Source organism: Diaphorina citri, unplaced genomic scaffold, assembly GCF_000475195.1.
Source record: "Diaphorina citri unplaced genomic scaffold, Diaci psyllid genome assembly version 1.1 scaffold544, whole genome shotgun sequence".
Lineage (NCBI taxonomy): Eukaryota > Metazoa > Arthropoda > Insecta > Hemiptera > Psyllidae > Diaphorina > Diaphorina citri.
Window position 1 is genome coordinate 52,675 of NW_007377978.1, and position 22,065 is coordinate 74,739.

The 22,065-nt window shown below is 38.2% G+C and overlaps 2 protein-coding genes and 2 non-coding genes across 4 annotated transcripts; 3 read left to right on the forward strand and 1 right to left on the reverse strand.

Annotated features, from left to right (window-relative positions):
* Positions 1-5,321: 5,321 nt before the first annotated feature.
* Positions 5,322-20,092, forward strand: LOC103509934 (glucose dehydrogenase [FAD, quinone]-like). The gene is made up of 6 exons (XM_026824116.1): positions 5,322-5,337; positions 5,435-5,605; positions 6,587-6,705; positions 8,562-8,762; positions 16,466-16,575; positions 19,702-20,092. The coding sequence occupies exons 1-6, from the start codon at positions 5,322-5,324 to the stop codon at positions 20,090-20,092; spliced, it is 1,008 nt and encodes a 335-aa protein (XP_026679917.1).
* Position 20,093: 1 nt separating this feature from the next.
* Positions 20,094-21,962, forward strand: LOC108252469 (oxygen-dependent choline dehydrogenase-like). Its single transcript, XM_017444362.2, has 3 exons — positions 20,094-20,289; positions 20,691-20,856; positions 21,838-21,962. Exons 1-3 carry the CDS (start codon positions 20,131-20,133, stop codon positions 21,960-21,962), a joined length of 450 nt encoding a protein of 149 aa, XP_017299851.1. The 5' UTR covers positions 20,094-20,130.
* LOC113467753 lies at positions 21,022-21,140 on the reverse strand. The gene has a single exon (XR_003391711.1). It is a non-coding gene; the product is annotated as a 5S ribosomal RNA (ribosomal RNA).
* LOC113467754 lies at positions 21,388-21,506 on the forward strand. The gene has a single exon (XR_003391712.1). It is a non-coding gene; the product is annotated as a 5S ribosomal RNA (ribosomal RNA).
* Positions 21,963-22,065: the final 103 nt, after the last annotated feature.

Sequence of the window (22,065 nt, forward strand, 5' to 3'; positions counted from 1 at the left end):
TCAAGATGTTTCCTAGTGTTTTGGTAATCTTATACCTAGCCAAATTGGTATGCAGTAACGCATGAATGCGGTTCTGAGTTTACTTGCACATAAAATGCATTGAGTTTCGAGCATTGTCTCTTCATGTTTACATTGAATGCCCACAAGTACATCCTAAATGTCTCTTCCTTGTGCTACAAAACATGGTCATCCAAACAGTTCAACGCTCCAGGATAAACCAGCACGGTGTGAAATAACAAAAACCTACAATAACATACTAAAGTCATCCAAACAGTTCAACGCTCCAGGATAAACCAGCACGGTGTGAAATAACAAAAACCTACAATAACATACTAATAATTACAATCAAACACAATAGTGAAATAAACGTTAAGTAAATAGTAAAAGCAATAAATGATAATTATACACCAGGTGTGTAATATGTGTATGCAAGGGAACCGGGCCGGCCCCAGGGGGGTTCACCAGGTCCCATTTGCCCCAGGGCCCGGCCCGGAACCAGTAGTTTTTTTCCCCCAAACAAAATACGAAATACGAGAATCTAGTTTAGCAAAAACTTCCAATTCCAACAGTCTTCTTCTTCTTCGTCGGCCTCCCAAACAGCCCTAGGGTGATTGCTCTTGGGCTGACGTATGGATTTGGTCACAAAAAAATTACGAGTGGATACCATTCGTACTCAACTTTTGCTCTTTCTCAAGGGAAATTTCAGGGTGGTGACTTCCCTGTTTAAATTTTAAGCTCAGTATTCTTTGTAAAAAGAGAGAAAAATTTGTCGTGAAAAGGGATATCTTTGGATTTGATCCAGGGCCCCGGTTAAATTGCGGCCTTGTGAATATGCCTGAACAGACGTCTGACAGACAATAAAAATTTCCTGAACATTGCAGACTTACACATGAACAATTCACATAAATGTATTCCGTGACATGTTTCTCAGACTTCAAATGACATGGCCTATACTAGTTTCCTAGACGAGGAACCTTTTGTAAGCATCATCTGTTTCTGAGACACAAACATCATCTATTTTGCTGAAGTTTTAGACAAGAAGGATTCAGCTCTTAAGTTTATTGTGCTTGTGAACGAAGTAGTAAAAAACAAATAAAATATCTGCCGAAAAAGAACAATCTAGGTACAAATAGGTACATGTAGGTTGTATGTAGCTTTTTCAGTCAAAATTTTCTTATCCCTTTGTCGACAATCTCAAATGTTTGTTGACTTCTGAGGATGTTCGGAGTCTGTTGGACCATTTTAACATGAAATGGTAGACCCCATCCTTAATCTAGGCTTAGTGGATTAGGCTTTAGCCCCAAATTAGGGCTGATCTCCAAATTTTGGTCAACTCAGTATTTTTTCTCAAAAATCATGATAAATAGCTGTTTATCTGTGACTTGAAGATTAATATCCTAGTCACATGAAACCACTTTGTTGAAGAAATGTAATAATTTTACGATCGTTTGACTCACCAGGTGTGTAATGTGTGTATGCAAGGGAACCGGGCCGGCCCCAGGGGGGTTCACCAGGTCCCATTTGCCCCAGGGCCCGGCCCTGAACCAGTAGTTTTTCCCCTCAAATAAAAAACGAAATACGAGAATCTAGTTTAGCAAAAACTTCCAACAGTCTTCTTCTTCTTCTTCTTCTTCTTCTTCGTTGGCCTCCCATACAGCCCTAGGGTGATTGCTCTTGGGCTGACGTATGGATTTGATCACAAAAAATTTACGAGTGGATACCATTCGTACTCAACTTTTGCTCTTTCTCAAGGAAAATATCAGGGTGGTGACTTCCCTGTTTAAAGTTTATAGTATTCTTTGTAAAAAGAGAGAAAATTTGTCGTGAAAAGGGATATTTTTGGATTTGGTCCAGGGCCCCGGTTAAATTGCGGCCCTGTGAATATGCCTGAACAGACGTCTGACAGACAATAAAAATTTCCTGAACATTGCAGGCTTGCACATGAACAATTCACATAAATGTATTCCGTGACATGTTTCTCAGACTTCAAATGACATGGCCTATACTAGTTTCCTAGACGAGGAACCTTTTGTAAGCATCATCTGTTTCTGAGACACAAACATCTATTTTGCTGAAGTTTTAGACAAGAAGGATTCAGCTCTTAAGTTTATTGTGCTTGTGAACGAAGTGGTATAAGTAGTAAAAACAAATAAAATATCTGCCAAAAAATAACAATCTATACATATAGGTTGTATGTAGCTTTTGCAGTCAAAATTCTTACCCCCTTGTCAAATGTTTGTTAACTTCTGAGGATGCTGGGAGTCTGTTGGACCATTTTAACATGAAATGGTAGACCCCATCCTTAATCTAGGCTTAGTTGATTAGGCTTTAGCCCCAAATTAGAGCCGATCTCCAAATTTTGGTCAACTCAGTATTTTTTCTCAAAAATCATGATGAATACCTGTTTATCTGTGACTTGAAGATTAATGTCCTAGTCACATGAAACCACTTTGTTGAAGAAATGTAATAATTTTACGATCGTTTGACTCTCTCCAAAATTGGGAGCGACTGCCCATTATCCAAATCCATTTGCATTTAAATTAGAGCTACACTCGTTATCGGTTCAAAATCGCTGGGACAGGCTCAAATGAAACCATAATCCATAGTATTCCATAGTCAAAGATTGATAAAATATTGAAAGTATCCTGGGCACAAGCCTTACTGTCGTGGAAGTTATCTAACGCCACTTTAAATAAACACGGAACTCCTTGAGTACAATAGCTTTAATCCTAATCAAAGTATCAGTGTTACCTGGTGCTAACTTTGGTCCAAATACAAACACATTAGCATTAATAGATACAGACATTAAAAACCTACTGACTGTACTGAGTAGTTATAGGAACTGACAGGTATATTTGAACTATGAATACTGGGATCGAGAAGAATGACAACACTTTGTACAATATTATGCAACTTAGAGGTGTATTTAAAGTCCAAACTTAAAGTCTTACATCTATCCTATAAAACAAAATTGCTGCTATCCTGTAAAATGACATTAGCGAACAATAAAATCGCTGTGTGCCTGGCGATTTATTTTATGGTAAAAAAAGAAACTTCGTTGTATTTAAAACTAAATTACATAAAAATGGTTATCATTATCAATATCAACAATCAGTTATCATTATCAATATCAACAATCATATTTTTCTGTGTTCCAGGATTATTCCCGCCACGTTCAATAAGAAAAGGAACAAACAGCTAACCAAGAGTTGTCCAGAATGAAGGATCACAAGGTAATTGCTGCTATCCTGTAAAATGAAATTAGCGAACAATAAAATCGCTGTGTGCCTGGCGATTTATTTTATGGTAAAAAAAAACTTCGTTGTATTTAAAACTAAATTACATAAAAATGGTTATCATTATCAATATCAACAATCATATTTTCCTGTGTTCCAGGATTATTCCCGCCACGTTCAATAAGAAAAGGAACAAACAGCTAACCAAGAGTTGTCCAGAATGAAGGATCACAAGGTTGGGACAATATGGTGTGATGATATCCTCAAAACACAACAACCGATGCAATAAACATATCCAAGGAAATTCAGAAACGATGAGAAAATGGAAAGAAGTTAAATGAAGCATTTGAACATTTAAAGCAAATCTTAAACGAACATTGAAACTGAAACGTTTGAAATTGTGAAAATCAAAAGGGACTTGCAAAAAACAAGAACTATTGTGATAACCAACTAACCATAGAAGTTTTAATTTCTAAAGAAATTTCCGAAACCACTTTACAAAATTCTATAATCTAGTCCTCAAAAGTTACCCGATTTGTTATCTCTGTTTTAAGCTTTAATCACTTAAACTAATGCTGCTATCCTGTAAAATGAAATTAGCGAACAATAAAATCGCTGTGTGCCTAGCGATTTATTTTATGGTAAAAAAACTTTGTTGTATTTAAAACTAAATTACATAAAAATGCTTATCATTATCAATATCAATAATCATATTTTTCTGTGTTCCAGGATTATTCCCGCCACGTTCAATAAGAAAAGGAACAAACAGCTAACCAAGAGCTGTCCAGAATGATCACAAGATTGGGACAACATGGTGTGATGATATCCTCAAAAACGTCCACAACAACCAATATAATAAACATATCCAAGGAAATTCAGAAATGATGAGAAAATGGAAAGAAGTTAAATGAAGCATTTGAAAATTTAAAGCAAATCACGAACATTGAAACTGAAACGTTTGAAATTGTGAAAATCAAAAGGGACTTGCAAAAAACAAGAACTATTGTGATAACCAACTAACCATTTGTGTGTGAGTTTGTCAGGCTGGAGGACGTTAAACAGGGAGTCGACCAGCTTAGTCTGGCTAGGGGACTTTGAACAGGGAGTAGACCAGCCTAAATTTCCCTTGTTAAAAAAATAGCAAAGGTTGAGTGCGGAGGGCACTCGAAAATTTGTAGCCAAAACCAAATGTCAGCCCAAAGCAATCACCCAAGTTAGGGCTGATTGAGAGGCTGACGAAATAGATCCCAAGGGCAAGGAAATCCTAAAACCTTTGACAAATGGAGTGTGCCTGAAGGCATATGTTCCAATCCATTCGTTATTGGTAAATTGGGGAGATTTTCCAGTGAGCTTAGGTATTGTGAGTGTAATTGTGTACTTTTCCACTTTTCCTCGAAAGATAATTTTATTATTTACTGCATAATAAGAAGAGAGCCAGTTTCGCCAGCAAAGGCATCTTCAGCGATAAAAACTCAATTCACTAATGGTAAGGGCACTCGAAAATTTGTAGCCAAAACCAAATGTCAGCCCAAAGCAATCACCCAAGTTAAGGCTGATTGAGAGGCTGACGAAATAGATCCCAAGGGCAAGGAAATCCTAAAACCTTTGACAAAATAAATGGAGTGTGCCTGAAGGCATATGTTCCAATCCACTCGTTATTGGTAAATTGGGGAGATTTTACAGTGAGCTTAGGTATTGTGAGTGTAATTGTGTACTTTTCCACTTTTCCTCGAAAGGTAATTTTATTATTTACTGCATAATAAGAAGAGAGCCAGTTTCGCCAGCAAAGGCATCTTCAGCGATAAAAACTCAATTCACTAATGGTGGGTTTCACCAATGAGCCAATGACTTGATCAGAGATTTCACTAATGGGAGAATTTTCAATGATCCAAAAAGGAGTTTTTAATGATCCAAACAGGAGTTAAAAGTGTTAAAACTCCTCTTTTTTTGACCACTAAAAACCAATTTTTAGTCCCTAAAAAAATCCACCATAATTTGATGATTTCTGTAAGTGGGTTTCACCAATGACTTGATCAGAGATTTCACTAATAAGAGAATTTTCAATGATCCAAAAAGGAGTTTTTAATGATCCAAACAGGAGGTAAAAGTGTTAAAACTCCTCTTTTTTTGACCACTAAAAACCAATTTTTAGTCCCTAAAAAAATCCACCATAATTTGATGATTTCTGTAATTTCCAGGCGGCGGCTCAGCGGGCGCTGTAGTGGCCAGTCGTCTCTCCGAGGTGGCCCACTGGAGTGTTCTCCTCCTGGAGGCCGGGCCTGATGAGAACGAAGTGACCGATGTGCCATCCCTGGCCGCCTGGCTTCAACTGTCCAAGTTTGACTGGCAGTATAAGACTGAACCCACTGGTAAGCAATGTTAAATACAACTCTTTTTTTCAAGAAGTTTGATAGAGGGAACTGTAACTGCTAAGGTCTTATCGTCCCGAAATCTAAGAGAGAAGTAAGACAGGATAGGAGAAAGCCAGCCATTGGTTTGATAGAGGGAACTGTAACTGCTAAGGTCTTATCGTCCCGAAATCTAAGAGAGAAAGAGAAGTAAGACAGGATAGGAGAAAGCCAGCCATTCCGAGAACGAACAATACAAAGTTAAATATAACTTTTCAATCACTGAGACAACTTCCCCTCTTCTGAAGCTCATGTCCCCTCTTTTGGCGTGGTAGTGCCTATACTAAATTGTAGGAAATCCCTCATCTTGAGGAGGGAATATCGTTTCCATTTCTGAAAGGAAAAAACCTAGGTCTCTTTGACGGTCTGAAGACTGAATTCGGAAGCTTTTCCTGCCACATACGTGGCTGGTATTACACATTCAATTCTTCCTCTTTGAGTGCCTATCCGATCCGAATGTTGGCGATCATCATGGAGGGCAAGGAAATCCTAAAACCTTTGACAAATGGAGTGTGCCTGAAGGCATGTGTTCCAATCCACTCGTTATTGGTAAATTGGGGAGATTTTCCAGTGAGCTTAGGTATTGTGAGTGTAATTGTGTACTTCTCCACTTTTCCTCGAAAGATAATTTTGTTATTTACTGCATAATGAGCCAGTTTCGCCAGCAAAGGCATCTTCAGCGATAAAAACTCAATTCACTATCGGTGGGTTTCACCAATGACTTGATCAGAGATTTTACTAAAGGGAGAATTTTCAATGATCCAAAAAGGAGTTTTTAATGATCCAAACAGGAGTTAAAAGTGTTAAAACTCCTCTTTTTTGGACCACAAAAAACCAATTTTTAGTCCCTTTTGGATCATTAAAAATTCTTCCATTAGTGAAATCTCTCATTAAGTCATTGATGAAATCCACCAAAATTTTGATGATTTCTGTAATTTCCAGGGGGCGGCTCAGCGGGCGCTGTAGTGGCCAGTCGTCTCTCCGAGGTGGCCCACTGGAGTATTCTCCTCCTGGAGGCCGGGCCTGATGAGAACGAAGTGACCGATGTGCCATCCCTGGCCGCCTGGCTTCAACTGTCCAAGTTTGACTGGAGATATTTGATTTGATTTGATTTGATTTGAATATATGACTTTATTTATTTTTTAAATTTACCGTAGGTAAAAGGTAAATTATAAACCCAGATATACCTGAAGAGCTCACCACAAGGGGCGGTTCACAGCCTAACCGAGCCACATGGTTCACCACTAGGGCCGTTCTCCATTTACAGCCTGATCCGGCCCTGGTCCTAACTCCAACAGTAGGCCCCTCGTGACAAATTTTCACTAATGAGAAGATAAGGTAATCGTATGGTTTTGCACAAAGCTTATGGTACCTGTGATTTGTCAATTTCTTTAGCCTTAAGATACCAACAAATGGTATAAAATATACAAATGGTATAAACAAATGGTATAAAAATATTTTTTTTTGCTGATTCCGGGACCCCCCTCCCTTGAAGAGCCCGGGCCGGGGGAAATGGGACCGGATAGGCCCACCTGAGAGCGACCCTGTTCACCACTCCCACATAGAATTTACGGGACAATACGGGTAATCAGAGACAAAATCCTTGTGACAGATCTCAGTAAGGTGCCAGACCCTGTTCACCACTCCCACATAGAATTTACGGGACAATACGGGTAATCAGAGACAAAATCCTTGTGACAGATCTCAGTAAGGTGCCAGAACGAAACTCACCATGACGTATGCGTACAGGAGATTAGGGGGCTTTGATAGAGGGAATTGTAACTGCTGAGGTCTTATCGTCCCGAAATCGAAGAAAGACAAGATAGGAGAAAGCCAGCCGTTCCGAGCAGGAACGTCATTTCTTTAGGATAAAGTAATTCCCGAGCGGGAAGCGGGAATACGAGGGTACTTTGAAATCGCCATACAGTGCACTGGACAACTACCAGGGAAAATTACAAGACCACAATTAGAGTTTCAACTTTTTAAATCTCTTGGCTGCAAAGTTTGAAATCAACCAAATCCTCGAGTTAATCTTAAACCGGGGGCGAATGACCTTGTAACTTAAACCGGGTTTAAATTCAGATTGAGGCCCTGACTATTAAAAAACACTGGTGAAAAAATCCTGATAAAAAAATAGATGTCCATAAAAACAGTTGGAACATGTTTTTTTTTTTTTTTTTTTTTTTTTTTTTCCGAAACCACTTTACAAAATTCTATAATCTAGTCCTCAAAAGTTACCCGATTTGTTATCTCTGTTTTAAGCTTTAATCATTTAAACTAATTACCACAAGAAATTTAATCAAAATTTAATGTCAACGTGATTCGAATATTTGATACCAAAAACCTACCTGCTAACCTATCATTAAGTGTTACCATTTTATAGTTAAATAATTTTTAAATTCCAAGTTCAATTTATAATCTAGTCATAGTGTTCTGTTTTGCTTGACTCTATTCCTGTAATTTTCATTTATAAATAAGGTGTGTTATGTTGTAAATATTTATAAATACAGTGTATTACGTGACAAAGTACATAAATATCAAAAACAATCAGATAACTTGAAACAGTACCCAAATAAGGTTAAAATCGGGAAAAAGGAGTTGTTTTAAGGAATATTAGATACATCCAGAGACAGAGCACATTTCGTTATTGGCCGCCAACAGAATCGATTCAGAAAGCAACAAACCAAATGCCACCAGCCATCTTTTAATGAACCGCAAAACATGACAAACCAATGGATTTGGCGGCCACATAACCTACTACGGGATGGGCATGCTACGACACAGACCACAAGCGTCCAATGTAGCAGTTCTTTCATCGCTACGAAATAAAAACGGCGGTGAAACACTCATCTTTTTAAAAAAAAATCAAAAAAAAAAAATAAAATAAAATAAACATTATTATGCATTTTCCCTTCAGGTGATTCTCTCCGCGGGAACCATAGGATCGCCACAAATCCTCATGATCTCCGGGATAGGGCCCAAGGACCACTTGCAGGACATGGGCATTCCCGTTATACACGACCTCAGGGTAGGGGACAACCTACAGGACCACGTGGGCATGGCCGGCCTCACGTTTCTAGTCGACAAGCCCGTGTCCATTGTACAGAATAGACTGCAGGTGAGTCTCTAGATACCTAGTGTATTTTTTAAGAAAATAAGAACGTTTGCAACACGAGTTAACTGTAACTGCTAATGTCTTATCGTCCCGAAATCGAAGAGAAGGAAGATAGGACAGGAGAAAGCCAGTCGTTCCGAGAACGAACATTATCCCTTCTGGATAAAATCCAAACCCGCGGCCTAGCACTTAGGTAGACGCGCTACCAACCAACTAGGTTAGCAGTGGGTACCTATTTTCTTTGGTTTTGAGATTTATTCATTTCTAATTTATTTGATGTTCAAAATTTGAAACCTGTCTGACCCTCATGGAATAAAAATTAATAATTAGATCGAATATACATACCTACTATGTAGTTATAGATGTAGATTGATACAACATATTTGTATCTCATTTTAGGCAGGTAGAATTTCAACCGGTTTGTTTTCAATAGTTAGTTGATATATTAGCTTACTAAAATGCTCAAGTCGCCAGAATGCCACTAACATGGCTTTCTTATACTCTCCCCTATTACCTATTAGACTTATGGTGAGATTGTCCCAATAAACTCCCAACGTAGTAGAATTCTGAAGAACTAAATCTTCAATTTCGAGGTTTGGTAATTCTATTCCAAATTTTCTCAATTTCATCAATACCCTTCTTTCTCTCATTCTCTCTCTTCTTCTGGACTTATGGTGAGATTGTCCCAATAAACTCCCAACTTAGTAGAATTCTGAAGAACTGAATCTTCAATTTCGAGGTTTGGTAATTCTATTCCAAATTTTCTCAATTTCATCAATACCCTTCTTTCTCTCATTCTCTCTCTTCTTCTTCTTCTTCTTCTTCCTCTATTATCAAAGAATTTCAAGCATGAATCGTCAAGTACTTCAATGAATAATCGAACCTCACTTAACCACATTCTATTCTTTACATTCACGAAAGAAGAAGTGTTCTTGGTTCTTGATCATTTTGAAAATTTGAAGATAGTCAAAAGAGACATAACACCTAACCTCAAGAGATCATCGTCTCGCCACAAACCACACTATAGCGCAGTGGCGTGGTTAGCTGGTTTTGGTAGTTGAGAGTTCAAAGACATCATCTCACTTTTGGAGAGTTTCTCTGGAGGGTTTGTTTACCCGTGTTTTCATCTCTTTGAAACCCGGATCATAAACTTCTCCACATTAACCTCAAACCTCAAGATTATGTCCTCGTTTATACATAGTTTTATAGAGAGGCATTGGGGATGTGAATTATGATGTTTGTGTCAATAAAAGTTATATTTTTTCGGCCTTATCGATTCTTTTTGGCCTTATCGATTATTTCCTCGATTTCTTTTCTACATTCCTTTATTATACTGTTGGCATAAAGATTTTTGGTCCTGTTAAGCTGACAAAGGATGTGAATTATGATGTTTGTGTCCATAAAAGTCATATTTTTTCGGCCTTATCGATTATTTCCTCGATTTCTTTTCTACATTCCTTTATTATACTGTTGGCATAAAGATTTTTGGTCCTGTTAAGCTGACAACTAGTAGATTATTTACATAGGGGTCTAAGGAAGTCTTTAGTCCATGACATAATACCAGAACCAACAGTATCCACAGTATTTAATATTCATCAACTTATAAAACATTACTTGAAATTAAAATTAGCTTTTAAATATGTTTCTATTATGTCATTATCATGTGGGCATACCACTGTAATGAGATTTTTTGACTATTCCAAACAGCCGTAATCTTAAAACTTGAAACCCAAGCTGACAATCTTAAATAGAGCACTTCTTACACCTTTGTACATATTATGATCCTTTGAAGTATTGTTTTGTACAAACCCCTTTGAAGTAGTCTGAAGAGTTCCAATATCCACATTAGGAACCTTGGGAATAGGATCACAACTCAGATATGTTGCTGGACTGCTGAAGGCGAGGGAAAATCCACTTCACAATGCCCACAAGTACATCCTAAAAGACTGTCTCTTCCTTGTGCTACAAAACATAGTCATCCAAGGTGGTGTGCGTGTGGTTTTTGTAAAGTATCTGCCATTGTTTAGGTGAAATGTACAAACTTGTCATGCAATCGATCACATTAATAGAAAGGATTGTTTAACCAAAGAATTAACTTTGTTGAGGCACGAGGCTTTGATTTTATCAATTCCCTGATCACAGTAATCCCATCTTTCGTTGATTCCACTGATAATGTGTGATCCTTTGTGATAATGGTAACCTCGTCTTTAAACTTTAAGTTTAAAAATTGGTGTGCGTGTGGTTTTTGTAAAGTATCTGCCAAGTGCCATTGTTTAGGTGAAATGTAGAAACTTGTCATGCAATCTATCTCATTAATAGAAAGGATTGTTTAACCAAAGAATTAACTTTGTTGAGGCACGAGGCTTTGATTTTATCAATTTCCTGATCAGTCTTATGTGAGTTCGGAGTTACAACAGTAATCCCATCTTTCGTTGATTCCACTAATAATGTGTGATCCTTTGTGATAATGGTAACCTCGTCTTTAAACTTTAAGTTTAAAATCCTTTAAAATAACAGTTCAATTGTTTGTGCGGGAAGAGGCATTGGTGTGCGTGTGGTTTTTGTAAAGTATCTGCCATTGTTTAGGTGAAATGTAGAAACTTGTCATGCAATCTATCTCATTAATAGAATGGATTGTTTAACCAAAGAATTAACTTTGTTGAGGCACGAGGCTATGATTTTATCAATTTCCTGATCAGTCTTATGTGAGTTCGGAGTTACAGTAATCCCATCTTTCGTTGATTCCACTGATAATGTGTGATCCTTTGTGATAATGGTAACCTCGTCTTTAAACTTTAAGTTTAAAACCCAAGGTGTAAAAGTCTATGGACAAGAAATAAAAAATATCCCTATACACACACAAGAATACAACGAATTATGTACATTATGTAATGTAAAGCTAGATGATGTAATATGGGAACATGAAAATGAATATGGTAAACTTTAGAGAAGAATTAAACGATCTAATGAATAGTCAATAGTTGAAGAGCATGATGGTGTATTAGAAACATTGGAGGATGTGTTGATAGTGAATGTAGGGTAATAGCACTTTACTTCCACAACAGTTTATTTTTCACAAAGGAAAAGGGTCATTGTTGCTAGTTGCAACGACCTCAAAAATGATACATAAAAAGAAAAAGAAAATGAGGATATGAAAATTATTTTCTAGGAGCAACAACATTTGTGCTGGAGCTGGACCTAATTTACCTGTTTGTTTTTTTGGTGGTACTATTGACTTCGGTGGGATTGTTGATTTCAACATCTTGAGCAACAAAATCAGTTTGTGCTGGAGCTGGACCTAATTCCAGTTCAATTGCTGGACCTAATTTACCTGTTTGTTTTTTTGGTGGTACTATTGACTTCGGTGGGATTGTTGATTTCAACATCTTGAGCAACAAAATCACATGTTGACTGCTTAACAGAGTGTTCCAATCTTACCTGCAATCAAGAAGAGAAAAGTGAGAATTAGTGGAATTACTTACAGTTGTAGGGGGCTCCAAAAAGAGATTAGTTTTTCTTATTATTAGTGGAATATGTACTTGAAGTTATAGGGGGTTCTCTGCTTGGAGTGTACTGACAGAGCATTCCCTCGTTATGCCGTCACTCACGCTCAGACCGTGTGACAGACAGTCGAAACGTGTGTGACGGGTAAAGCTTGAGACCTAAGTCTGTCAGACGGTAAGACCTTAGCAGTTACCTTAGTTTTATCAAACCTAAAAGAAAAAAAAGTTAATGACTGAATCAGTTAAAATTCAGGATCCAAAGAACCGGCCAGACACAAGTTCTGACTCATAACATGCTTCTCTGAACCTCAGCAAGCGAGCCAACACTCTCAGAACAACCACAACAATTTGTTGCTAGTTGCAACGACCTCAAAAATGATACATAAAAAGAAAAAGAAAATGAGGATATGAAAATTATTTTCTAGGAGCAACAACGAATAGTAGCTACCCACTTACCAAAATTATCCAACATATCAGCGAAAACTTGCAGGCAAAAAGAATGCCAAACCAAATAAAAGGTTGCATCTCAAATAATAGTAAGCAATTTGAGTTCCAGAATTTCCAGGGGCACAGTTCATTAATGCCCCAATCCCAATCAATCGCAGATCAACTAATAGATAACGTACCATTCTCAATTATAGGAAAGAGACAAATAAAATCATAGGAAACAACTTGAAAACCATAATCCATAATCCACTTGTCCTTTATTTTGGACACCGGGGGGGAAAGAAGACCTTGATGTGTGTTATGAAGGAATTATGCTGCAAGTGCTTTAAGCCGAGGAATGAGTGCAAGTGGTGCTGTAACAGTCTATCTACTTCACCAGTGTTTACTATCTCTGTGCTATAGGCAATAGTAGTACGATCTCCGGTTTAGAGTCAAGTAAGTTCGTACGTTATAGTCGTCTTCGCGAGCTTTTTGTTAAAACGAGTCATATTTTTTGTGAGAAAATTTGTGGGGAAATTGTGAGCAAACTGGCTTTGTACTTGAAGTTATAGGGGGTTCTCTGCTTGGAGTGTACTGACAGAGTATTCCCTCGTTATGCTGTCACTCACGCTCAGACCGTGTGACAGACAGTCGAAACGTGTGTGACGGGTAAAGCTTGAGACCTAAGTCTGTCAGACTGTAAGACCTTAGCAGTTTCCTTAGTTCTATCAAACCTAAAAGGGAAAAAAAGTCAACGACTGAATTAGTTAAAATTCAGGATCCAAAGAACCGGCCAGACACAAGTTCTGATTCATAACATGCTTCTCTGAACCTCAGCAAGCGAGCCAACACTCTCAGAACAACCACAACAATAACACACATTACGTAAGAATTAAGACACAGGATAATTTATTGCCTTTACCTACTGACTGAGTTGTGTTACTATTGACTCAATGCAATGTGGTTGGCCTCGTGGCTGTTCGTACTTCGTAGTCTTGGAAGTACAGTATAACCTCGATTATTTCAACTAATTGGGACCGGGGCTAGTTGAAATGATCACTTTCTATGATCTTTTCCTCTGATAAGATGGGATATCCTTTGAAAGATAGAAAAAAATGGATTTTAGAGAATTGAAACGAGTCATATTTTTTGTGAGAAAATTTGTGGGGAAATTGTGAGCAAACTGGCTTTTTTTACTAACTATTTTTAAGCCTTTTTTACATTGAAAAATAATACCTACTCGAATTTTCGGTTTTCCCAGTGGATTTTTTTTGTGCCCTTTTCTAACAAAATTATTTTTAACAATGTTAACATCATTGATCTATTAAATTTATTTTCCAATTTAAATTATTTTCAATCCTTTAATTGAATGCATTAATTTTATCTATTCTTGCCACCTACCATTTTCTTTAATTTGTTTCCTTTCCTTGGGAGATTTTGGGGTGATTTTTTTCTTTTTTTACCTAGTACTCAAAAGATTGTGAAACCGACCGACCATAGGCCATTCCAAAAGAGAAATAGATTGAATGTCATTTGACCAAAAAATAAAAAAAAGTGCTCTTGGAAAATTAGATTTCAGATTAGATAGAACGTAGAAAAGCATTTGGTTAGATACTTAATTTTCCCTCTAAAAATCACCCCTAAGTCCTGCTCCAAGTTCCTGTAATAGTTTATTTTTTGTCAACAAGTTTTGTTCAATTTATTGATCTGATCATCTGATACACCTATACCAGTCTCAACTAAAGTATATACCTATCTAATTAGGTACATTGGCGATAAAACCATTTAATTGAAGGCAATAACAAATTAATAACAACTTTGGATGTAAACCCATCATCTTTTTTTTTACCTAGTACTCAAAAGATTGTGAAACAGACCGACCATAGGCCATTCCAAAAGAGAAATAGATTGAATGTCATTTGACCAAAAAATAAAAAAAAAGTGCTCTTGGAAAATTAGATTTCAAATTAGATAGAACGTAGAAAAGTATTTGGTTAGATACTTAATCTTCCCTCTAAAAATCACCCCTAAGTCCTGCTCCAAGTTCCTGTAATAATTTATTTTTTGTCAACAAGTGTTGTTCAATTTATTGATCTGATACACCTATACCAGTCTCAACTAAAGTAAATACCTATCTAATTAGGTACAATTAGATACTTAATCTTCCCTCTAAAAATCACCCCTAAGTCCTGCTCCAAGTTCCTGTAATAATTTATTTTTTTGTCAACAAGTGTTGTTCAATTTATTGATCTGATACACCTATACCAGTCTCAACTAAAGTAAATACCTATCTAATTAGGTACATTGGCGATAAAACCATTTAATTGAAGGCAATAACAAATTAATAACAACTTTGGATGTAAACCCATCAAACCAAATTGGATATTTGGAATCAACATGGAATGCAAGTAAGTAAATTCCATTTTTGTACGGACATGGATGGATAATGTATGTAAGTACAAATCCGAATTGGAACTTGGAAGTTACAACTAACTGAAATTGAAGAATTATACTCCATGGAAGGGTAAACGCTTCAGCATTCATAAAGAATGGTCCAAGAAGTCAGATATATTTTAGATTTATTTATTAAACTGACATTTCAAAGACGAATTCGGGTCAAGACCACTAGGAATTCGGAAATTAGCCTGAGGATCTCATATATTATGTTGTTAAACCCATAAAATACACGAGACTTTGTTTAGACTGCTGGGGTAAAGGGACGTTATAGTCTCAATCGAGCAGTATAAACAAGGTGTATTCTGAGGTCATCCACTCGTCCAGGAATAACATTGTAGAAACTAGAACAGTATCGGGATGCACGTGGGAGAATGACCTAATGGGGAAAATAAATCTCAACAACAAATGCAAAAAAAGACCTTGTTTAGACTGCTGGGGTAAAGGGACGTTATAGTCTCAATCGAGCAGGATAAACAAGGTGTATTCTGAGATCGTCCACTCGTCCAGGAATAACATTGTAGAAACTAGAAAAGTATCGGGATGCACGTGGGAGAATGACCTAATGGGGAAAATAAATCTCAACAACAAATGCAAAAAAAAAACATTCCCACAGGTAATCACTCCTTCAAAAAATGTTACAAAAGGTCAGATTGGTTCGCGGTAGACGTAAAATTGGCAGCAAATCTGAACCAAGACCCAATGAAATTGAAATAAAGCAATTCGTACCAGTACCTACTCGTACAAAGATACTTTATTTTTCATAAAAAATGTGGTTACTATAGGTAGATATAAATAAGATTAAAATTGTTATATAATGTCAATAGTAAGTACGTCGTGTTTTCGAGTACTTTTGTATGATAAGTTTGAACTCAGTGGCGATCGCTACAAAACTTACTTTGATTATTTTTCAACCTATTGTTTCATAACAAAATTTCATATTGTTATATAATGTCAATAGTAAGTACCTACGTCGTGTTTTCGAGTACTTTGTATGATAAGTTTGAACTCAGTGGCGATCGCATGTGGTTACCTTAGACCTTAGGTAGATATAAATGAGATTAAAATTGTTATATAATGTCAATAGTAAGTACCTACGTCGTGTTTTCGAGTACTTTGTATGATAAGTTTGAACTCAGTGGCGATCGCTACAAAACTTACTTTGATTATTTTTCAACCTATTGTTTCATAACAAAATTTCATCAGTAAATGGTTTCTTCAAATTAAATTGATCCTAGAGGCAAGGTAAACCTAGACCCTTGGCAAATGGAGTGTGCCTGAAGGCAAGGAAAAACCTTTGAACACATCCATTCACCATTGTAGCGGCTACTCAAGGTGAAACTTTCCGACAGTCCTAGGTCTCTCGGACTGTCGGAAGATGTGTGGCGGAAAAAGCTTCCGACTTCTCGTCTCACAGACGATCTGAAGACTCAGCCACACACTCCGACGGAAGGCCACCAATTTTATTATCCAACCAAAAAACCCTTGAATTAGAATCCCCTTGAAAACCTTAGTCCAGACCTAGATCTCTCGGACTGTCAGAAGATGTGTGGCGGAAAAAGCTTCCGACTTCTCGTCTCACAGACGATCTGAAGACTGAAGTCAGAAGCTTTCTCAGCGGCCACCAATCACAGTCATGTTGCTAAAATATCTGATCTCATCATACAAAGTAATTCGCCCAAGTACAGAACGAACAAGAATGGCCCATCCCCCCCAAAATAATGCTTTTCATTGCCGATGTCGGTATAAGTATTGTGAAATTAGTGGTATGTCATCTGCGGGGAAGTACGAAAATATGTGATTTTGCAGTTTATGCAATTCAAGGAAAAATGGCTCTCATTTTGCCTCAAAAATTAAGAAGATTGATGATAACTTTTTTCACTAGAGGTAAGTATTGAAATCATGACATAGAAAGTATACTTGGCAAATCACTTCTATCTCGAATTTCATCATATGGGGAAAATGTGTCTGTGTGAAAGTTGGGTGGAAGAGCTCACTAAGAAAAATCCATTAAATAAAGCCATTAAATCATTCAAAAATGAGCCACCAAATAAAATCTAGATCCGGTCAACCACCAAGGCGGTAATAAAATGAACAAAACTGGATGTGCCATTAAATCATTCAAAAATGAGCCACCAAATAAAATCTAGATCCGGTCAACCACCAAGGCGGTAATAAAATGAACAAAACTGGATGGTTATTGCGTTCTAATTGAAAAGATCCGTGACATAAGAGCCCAGGACAAACAAGAACTATTAAACCAGCGAATAAAAGATCCACGGTAACGCTAAACTTTCAAAGCTTGTGTCCAGTACATAGTAGTATAAAAGGTACTGCTGAGCAGGGCTGCCCAACCGGTGTTGATCGCGGATTGATTTCAAGTCGGTCCTGACTAGCATTGTTCCAAGGAAGTGGTAGACTCTCTAGACTAGGGACAACCAGCTTCAATATCTTGTCTGGACTATCTTTCCAAGTTTCCAGCCATTCCAATCCAACAAACCAAAATCGAACAAAAATCGAGATCCAAGCACAAATGTTATATACCAGGACAAACAAGAACTATTAAACCAGCGAATAAAAGATCCACGGTAACGCTAAACTTTCAAAAGCTTGTGTCCAGTACATAGTAGTATAAAAGGTACTGCTGAGCAGGGCTGCCCAACCGGTGTTGATCGCGGATTGATTTCAAGTCGATTGCGACCAGCACACCCAGCAGTTTTTGAAGCTGGCAATACCATCTTACACACCCGATTACTCCAAACTTATGGAAAAAATTCAGAGCCAAGTCTCTCATTAGGAATGTCAATCGCAAGACTGTATTGAAAATTCAAGTCGATCTTTCTCTGAAAAGTTGCCCAACCCCAGTGCTAGAGGAACTCGAACTTTATGAAGTTCTGTCAGACATAATATATCGATTATATCGAATAACCAGCTGATCAGTCAATATGAAATACGAATATCTGGAACTAGTGCCGAAGTGTAAGGCCAACTTAAAGATCACCTTGGACAAATCAATAATGATTTTGTAACATATGTGACTTTGACCTTTATCTTTGGTTGTTTTCTGTCAGACATATATCGATTATATCGAATAACCAGCTGATCAGTCAATATGAAATACGAATATCTGGAACTAGTGCAGAAGTGTAAGGCCAACTTAAAGATCACCTTGGACAAATCAATAATGATTTTGTAACATATGTGACTTTGACCTTTATCTTTGGTTGTTGCATAATAAATTGCATTTTCAATTATGTCATTGTTAACATAGCTACCTACTATCTTTAGCATGCCACCAATCTACTGTAGATCATATTATGTGACTTTGACCTTTATCTTTGGTTGCATAATAAATTGCATTTTCAATTATGTCATTGTTAACATAGCTACCTACTATCTTTAGCATGCCACCAATCTACTGTACAAGTGTACATCATAAACTTGACCGTAGCGTTAATTCATGCGTCAGTAGAAAACAAACCGGACTGCGCGCGTTGATCAATGAAGAACCAAGATTCAATCACGAAATATCCTCTCGTACACCTTAAACAAGTGCACAGTTGAAACGGAATTGCGGAACTGAAAATGATCATAAACTTGACCGTAGCGTTAATTCATGCGTCAGTAGAAAACAAACCGGACTGCGCGCGTTGAACAATGAAGAACCAAGATTCAATCACGAAATATCCTCTCGTACACCTTAAACAAGTGCACAGTTGAAACGGAATTGCGGAACTGAAAATAAATCCAATCATCACGATTATCTGACTCGAAAATGGAATACAAAATGAGACCGTGTAAAGACTCATATGTGAAACATTTAGATAACAGTGACATCATCTCGTACGTTTGATGAAAGTATCAACAAAAGCAAAAGAGTCAAACAGAACTAAAAGACACGACTCTCAAAAACACACATAAAAAACATGGATCAAACCGTAAAAAATAAAGGCATAAAGAAAGTCCTGCACGTTTATTCGATTATAATAAAGTTTTATTAGATAGATCACCATAGAAGAAAGCACTAATGATGAAATAGTGTAAGCTCCAAGGTGTAAAAGTATTAACTATGGACAAGAAATAAAAAATATCCCTATACATACACAAGAATACAACGAATTATGTACATTATGTAATGTAAAGCTAGATGATGTAATATGGGAACATGAAAATGAATATGGTAAAAGGACCAAATTCAGAGTCAAGTCTCTCATTAGGAAAGTCAATCGCTAGACTGTATTGAAAATTCAAGTCGATCTTTCTCTGAAAAGGTGCCCAACCCCAGTGCTAGAGGAACTCGAACTTATCCTACAGAGCTAAGGTTTGCTCTAGAAACGGCTGGGGTTTCTCCTATCTTATTTTCCTCCTCTCTTCGATTTTGGGACGATAAGACTTTTGTTGTTAAGCTGTGTCCACACATAGTGGACCCCGTCGACTGAAACCGTACACTGCCTCGACAACATAAATTCATCTCTTCACCTCGTCGACCGACAGGGTCGACTGTGTGTGGACACAGCTTTGACAGTTCCCTCTATCAAACCTCTTACCTTCACTCCAAGGTTTACACTTTACTTTTCTCTGCAGGTCAACAACGCCCGTCCGTTCCGTCAATTCAACTCCCGTCTGCACACGCGACCCATTCCCGGCTGCGCTAAATACCGCTTCAATACGGACGCCTATTGGGAATGCGCCATCCGTCACTTCTCCATGACAATCTACCATCCGGTCGGTACGTGCAAGATGGGACCCGAGACGGACTCGGAAGCCGTCGTGGATCCTCGGCTCCGCGTACACGGGATCGGCAATCTTCGGGTGATAGACGCGAGTATTATGCCGACCATTGTGAGCGGGAATACGAACGCGCCGACGATTATGATCGGGGAGAAGGGCGCGGATTTGATCAAGCAGGATTGGCTCATAAACATTATTATGCATTTTCCCTCCAGGTGATTCTCTCAGCGGGTACCATAGGATCGCCACAAATCCTCATGATCTCCGGGATAGGGCCCAAGGACCACTTGCAGGACATGGGCATCCCCGTTATACACGACCTCAGGGTAGGAGACAACCTACAGGACCACGTGGGCATGGCCGGCCTCACGTTTCTAGTCGACAAGCCCGTGTCCATTGTACAGAATAGACTGCAGGTGAGTCTCTAGATACCTAGTGTATTTTTTAAGAAAATAAGAATGTTTGCACTGCGAGCCACGAGTTAACTATAACTGCTAAGGTCTTATCGTCCCGAAATCGAAGAGAAAGAAGATAGGACAGGAGAAAGCCAGCCGTTCCGAGAAAGAACATTATCCCTTCTGGATAAAATCCGAACCCGCGGCCTAGCACTTAGGTAGACGCGCTACCAACTAACTAGGTTGGCAGTGGGTACCTATTTTCTTTGGTTTTGGCACTTTGGTTTTGAGATTTATTCATTTCTAATTTATTTGATGTTCAAAATTTGAAACCTGTCTGACCCTCATGGAATAAAAATTAATAATTTAGAAATATTCAGCTTAGTAAAAAACGCCTTGTTTCTCTTGTGCGTTGTTGCCAGCCGGTCAAAGTGACCACGGAGTACGTGTTCAGACAGAACGGACCTATGACAACACTGGGTGGCGTGGAAGGCCTGGCCTTCATCAACACCAAGTTTGCCAACAGCTCCGGCCTTTATCCGGACATTCAGTTCCATATGGCGCCGGCCAGTATAAATTCCGACCAGGGTAAGTAAGCCTTATCATTAGAGACCGGATAAGTAGGTAAACTCTTACTTTTACTTACGTATTCCGCAAACGTGATAGAAAGTCGTGTGATGTTCACACCAGATTTATTTATTATTATTTTATATCAACTTTTTGGAGGGACAAAACTTCCAGTAAAAAAAAAAGAGCCAACGTTACGTGGTGTTCCCAAGCGGTCACCCATCCAAGTACTATCCACGCTCGACGCTGCTTAACTTCAGTGATCGGACGAGAACTGGTGTATTCAACGTGATATGAACGTTGGCGAGAGAGGAAGGTACCAAATTTTTTAATGAACAAAATACACAGAGGTGGTATTGTTATCAGTGGAATTACCAAAGTGATTAAGATAAACAAGTAGTGAGGTTAGATATTACGAGTATCTACTATGGAATTCACGGATGCTATGTACATAGGTACCTAATTACCTATTTAATGTAGGTGAAAAGAAAGAACCTAAGTACCAAGTACCTACCCAGGTATGAAATGTAATGTGTGCAACTCCACTTGATCGCCAACGTTCATATCACGTTGAATACACCAGTTCTCGTCCGATCACTGAAGTTAAGCGACGTTGAGCGTGGATAGTACTTGGATGGGTGACCGCTTGGGAACACCACGTAACGTTGGTAGTTTTTTTTCCAAACCGGAAGTTCTCTCTCTCTCTCGCCAGCCTAGTTAGCTTAGTTGGTAGTGCGTCTGCCTTGTAAGCGCTAGGCCGCGGGTTCGATTCCCGCCCGGGGCGGATTTTATCCTGATGGGATAATGTTCGTAAAATATAAACTTGCATTTTGACGATTTTCTCCGAAATGATAAAACTTTCACGATTTTCTGTTGTTGTTGCTAATGTTGTCGACGACTTCACTCCTCCTTATCCAACTCTAGGAATGCTGCTGCCACAATGGGGTCCGTTTCGACGATTTTCTGAAGACTATTTATTTATTTTTCGTTCCCTACCCACAGGACTTCAAGTGCGCAAAGTGCTCGGCATAACGGACTACAACTACGACCAAATCTGGCGCCCCATCTCCCAGAGGGGACGGTCTCTATCATCTTCTACTACTTGGGCAAAAATCTTCGAACTTTGAAATACTTTTTAAAAAATTTCGCCTGCGGCGCTCAAAATTAGATCGGACTGCATTTCTGATAAGTTTGAGGGGGCGGGGGGGTGATCCCCTATGTTCATACGAG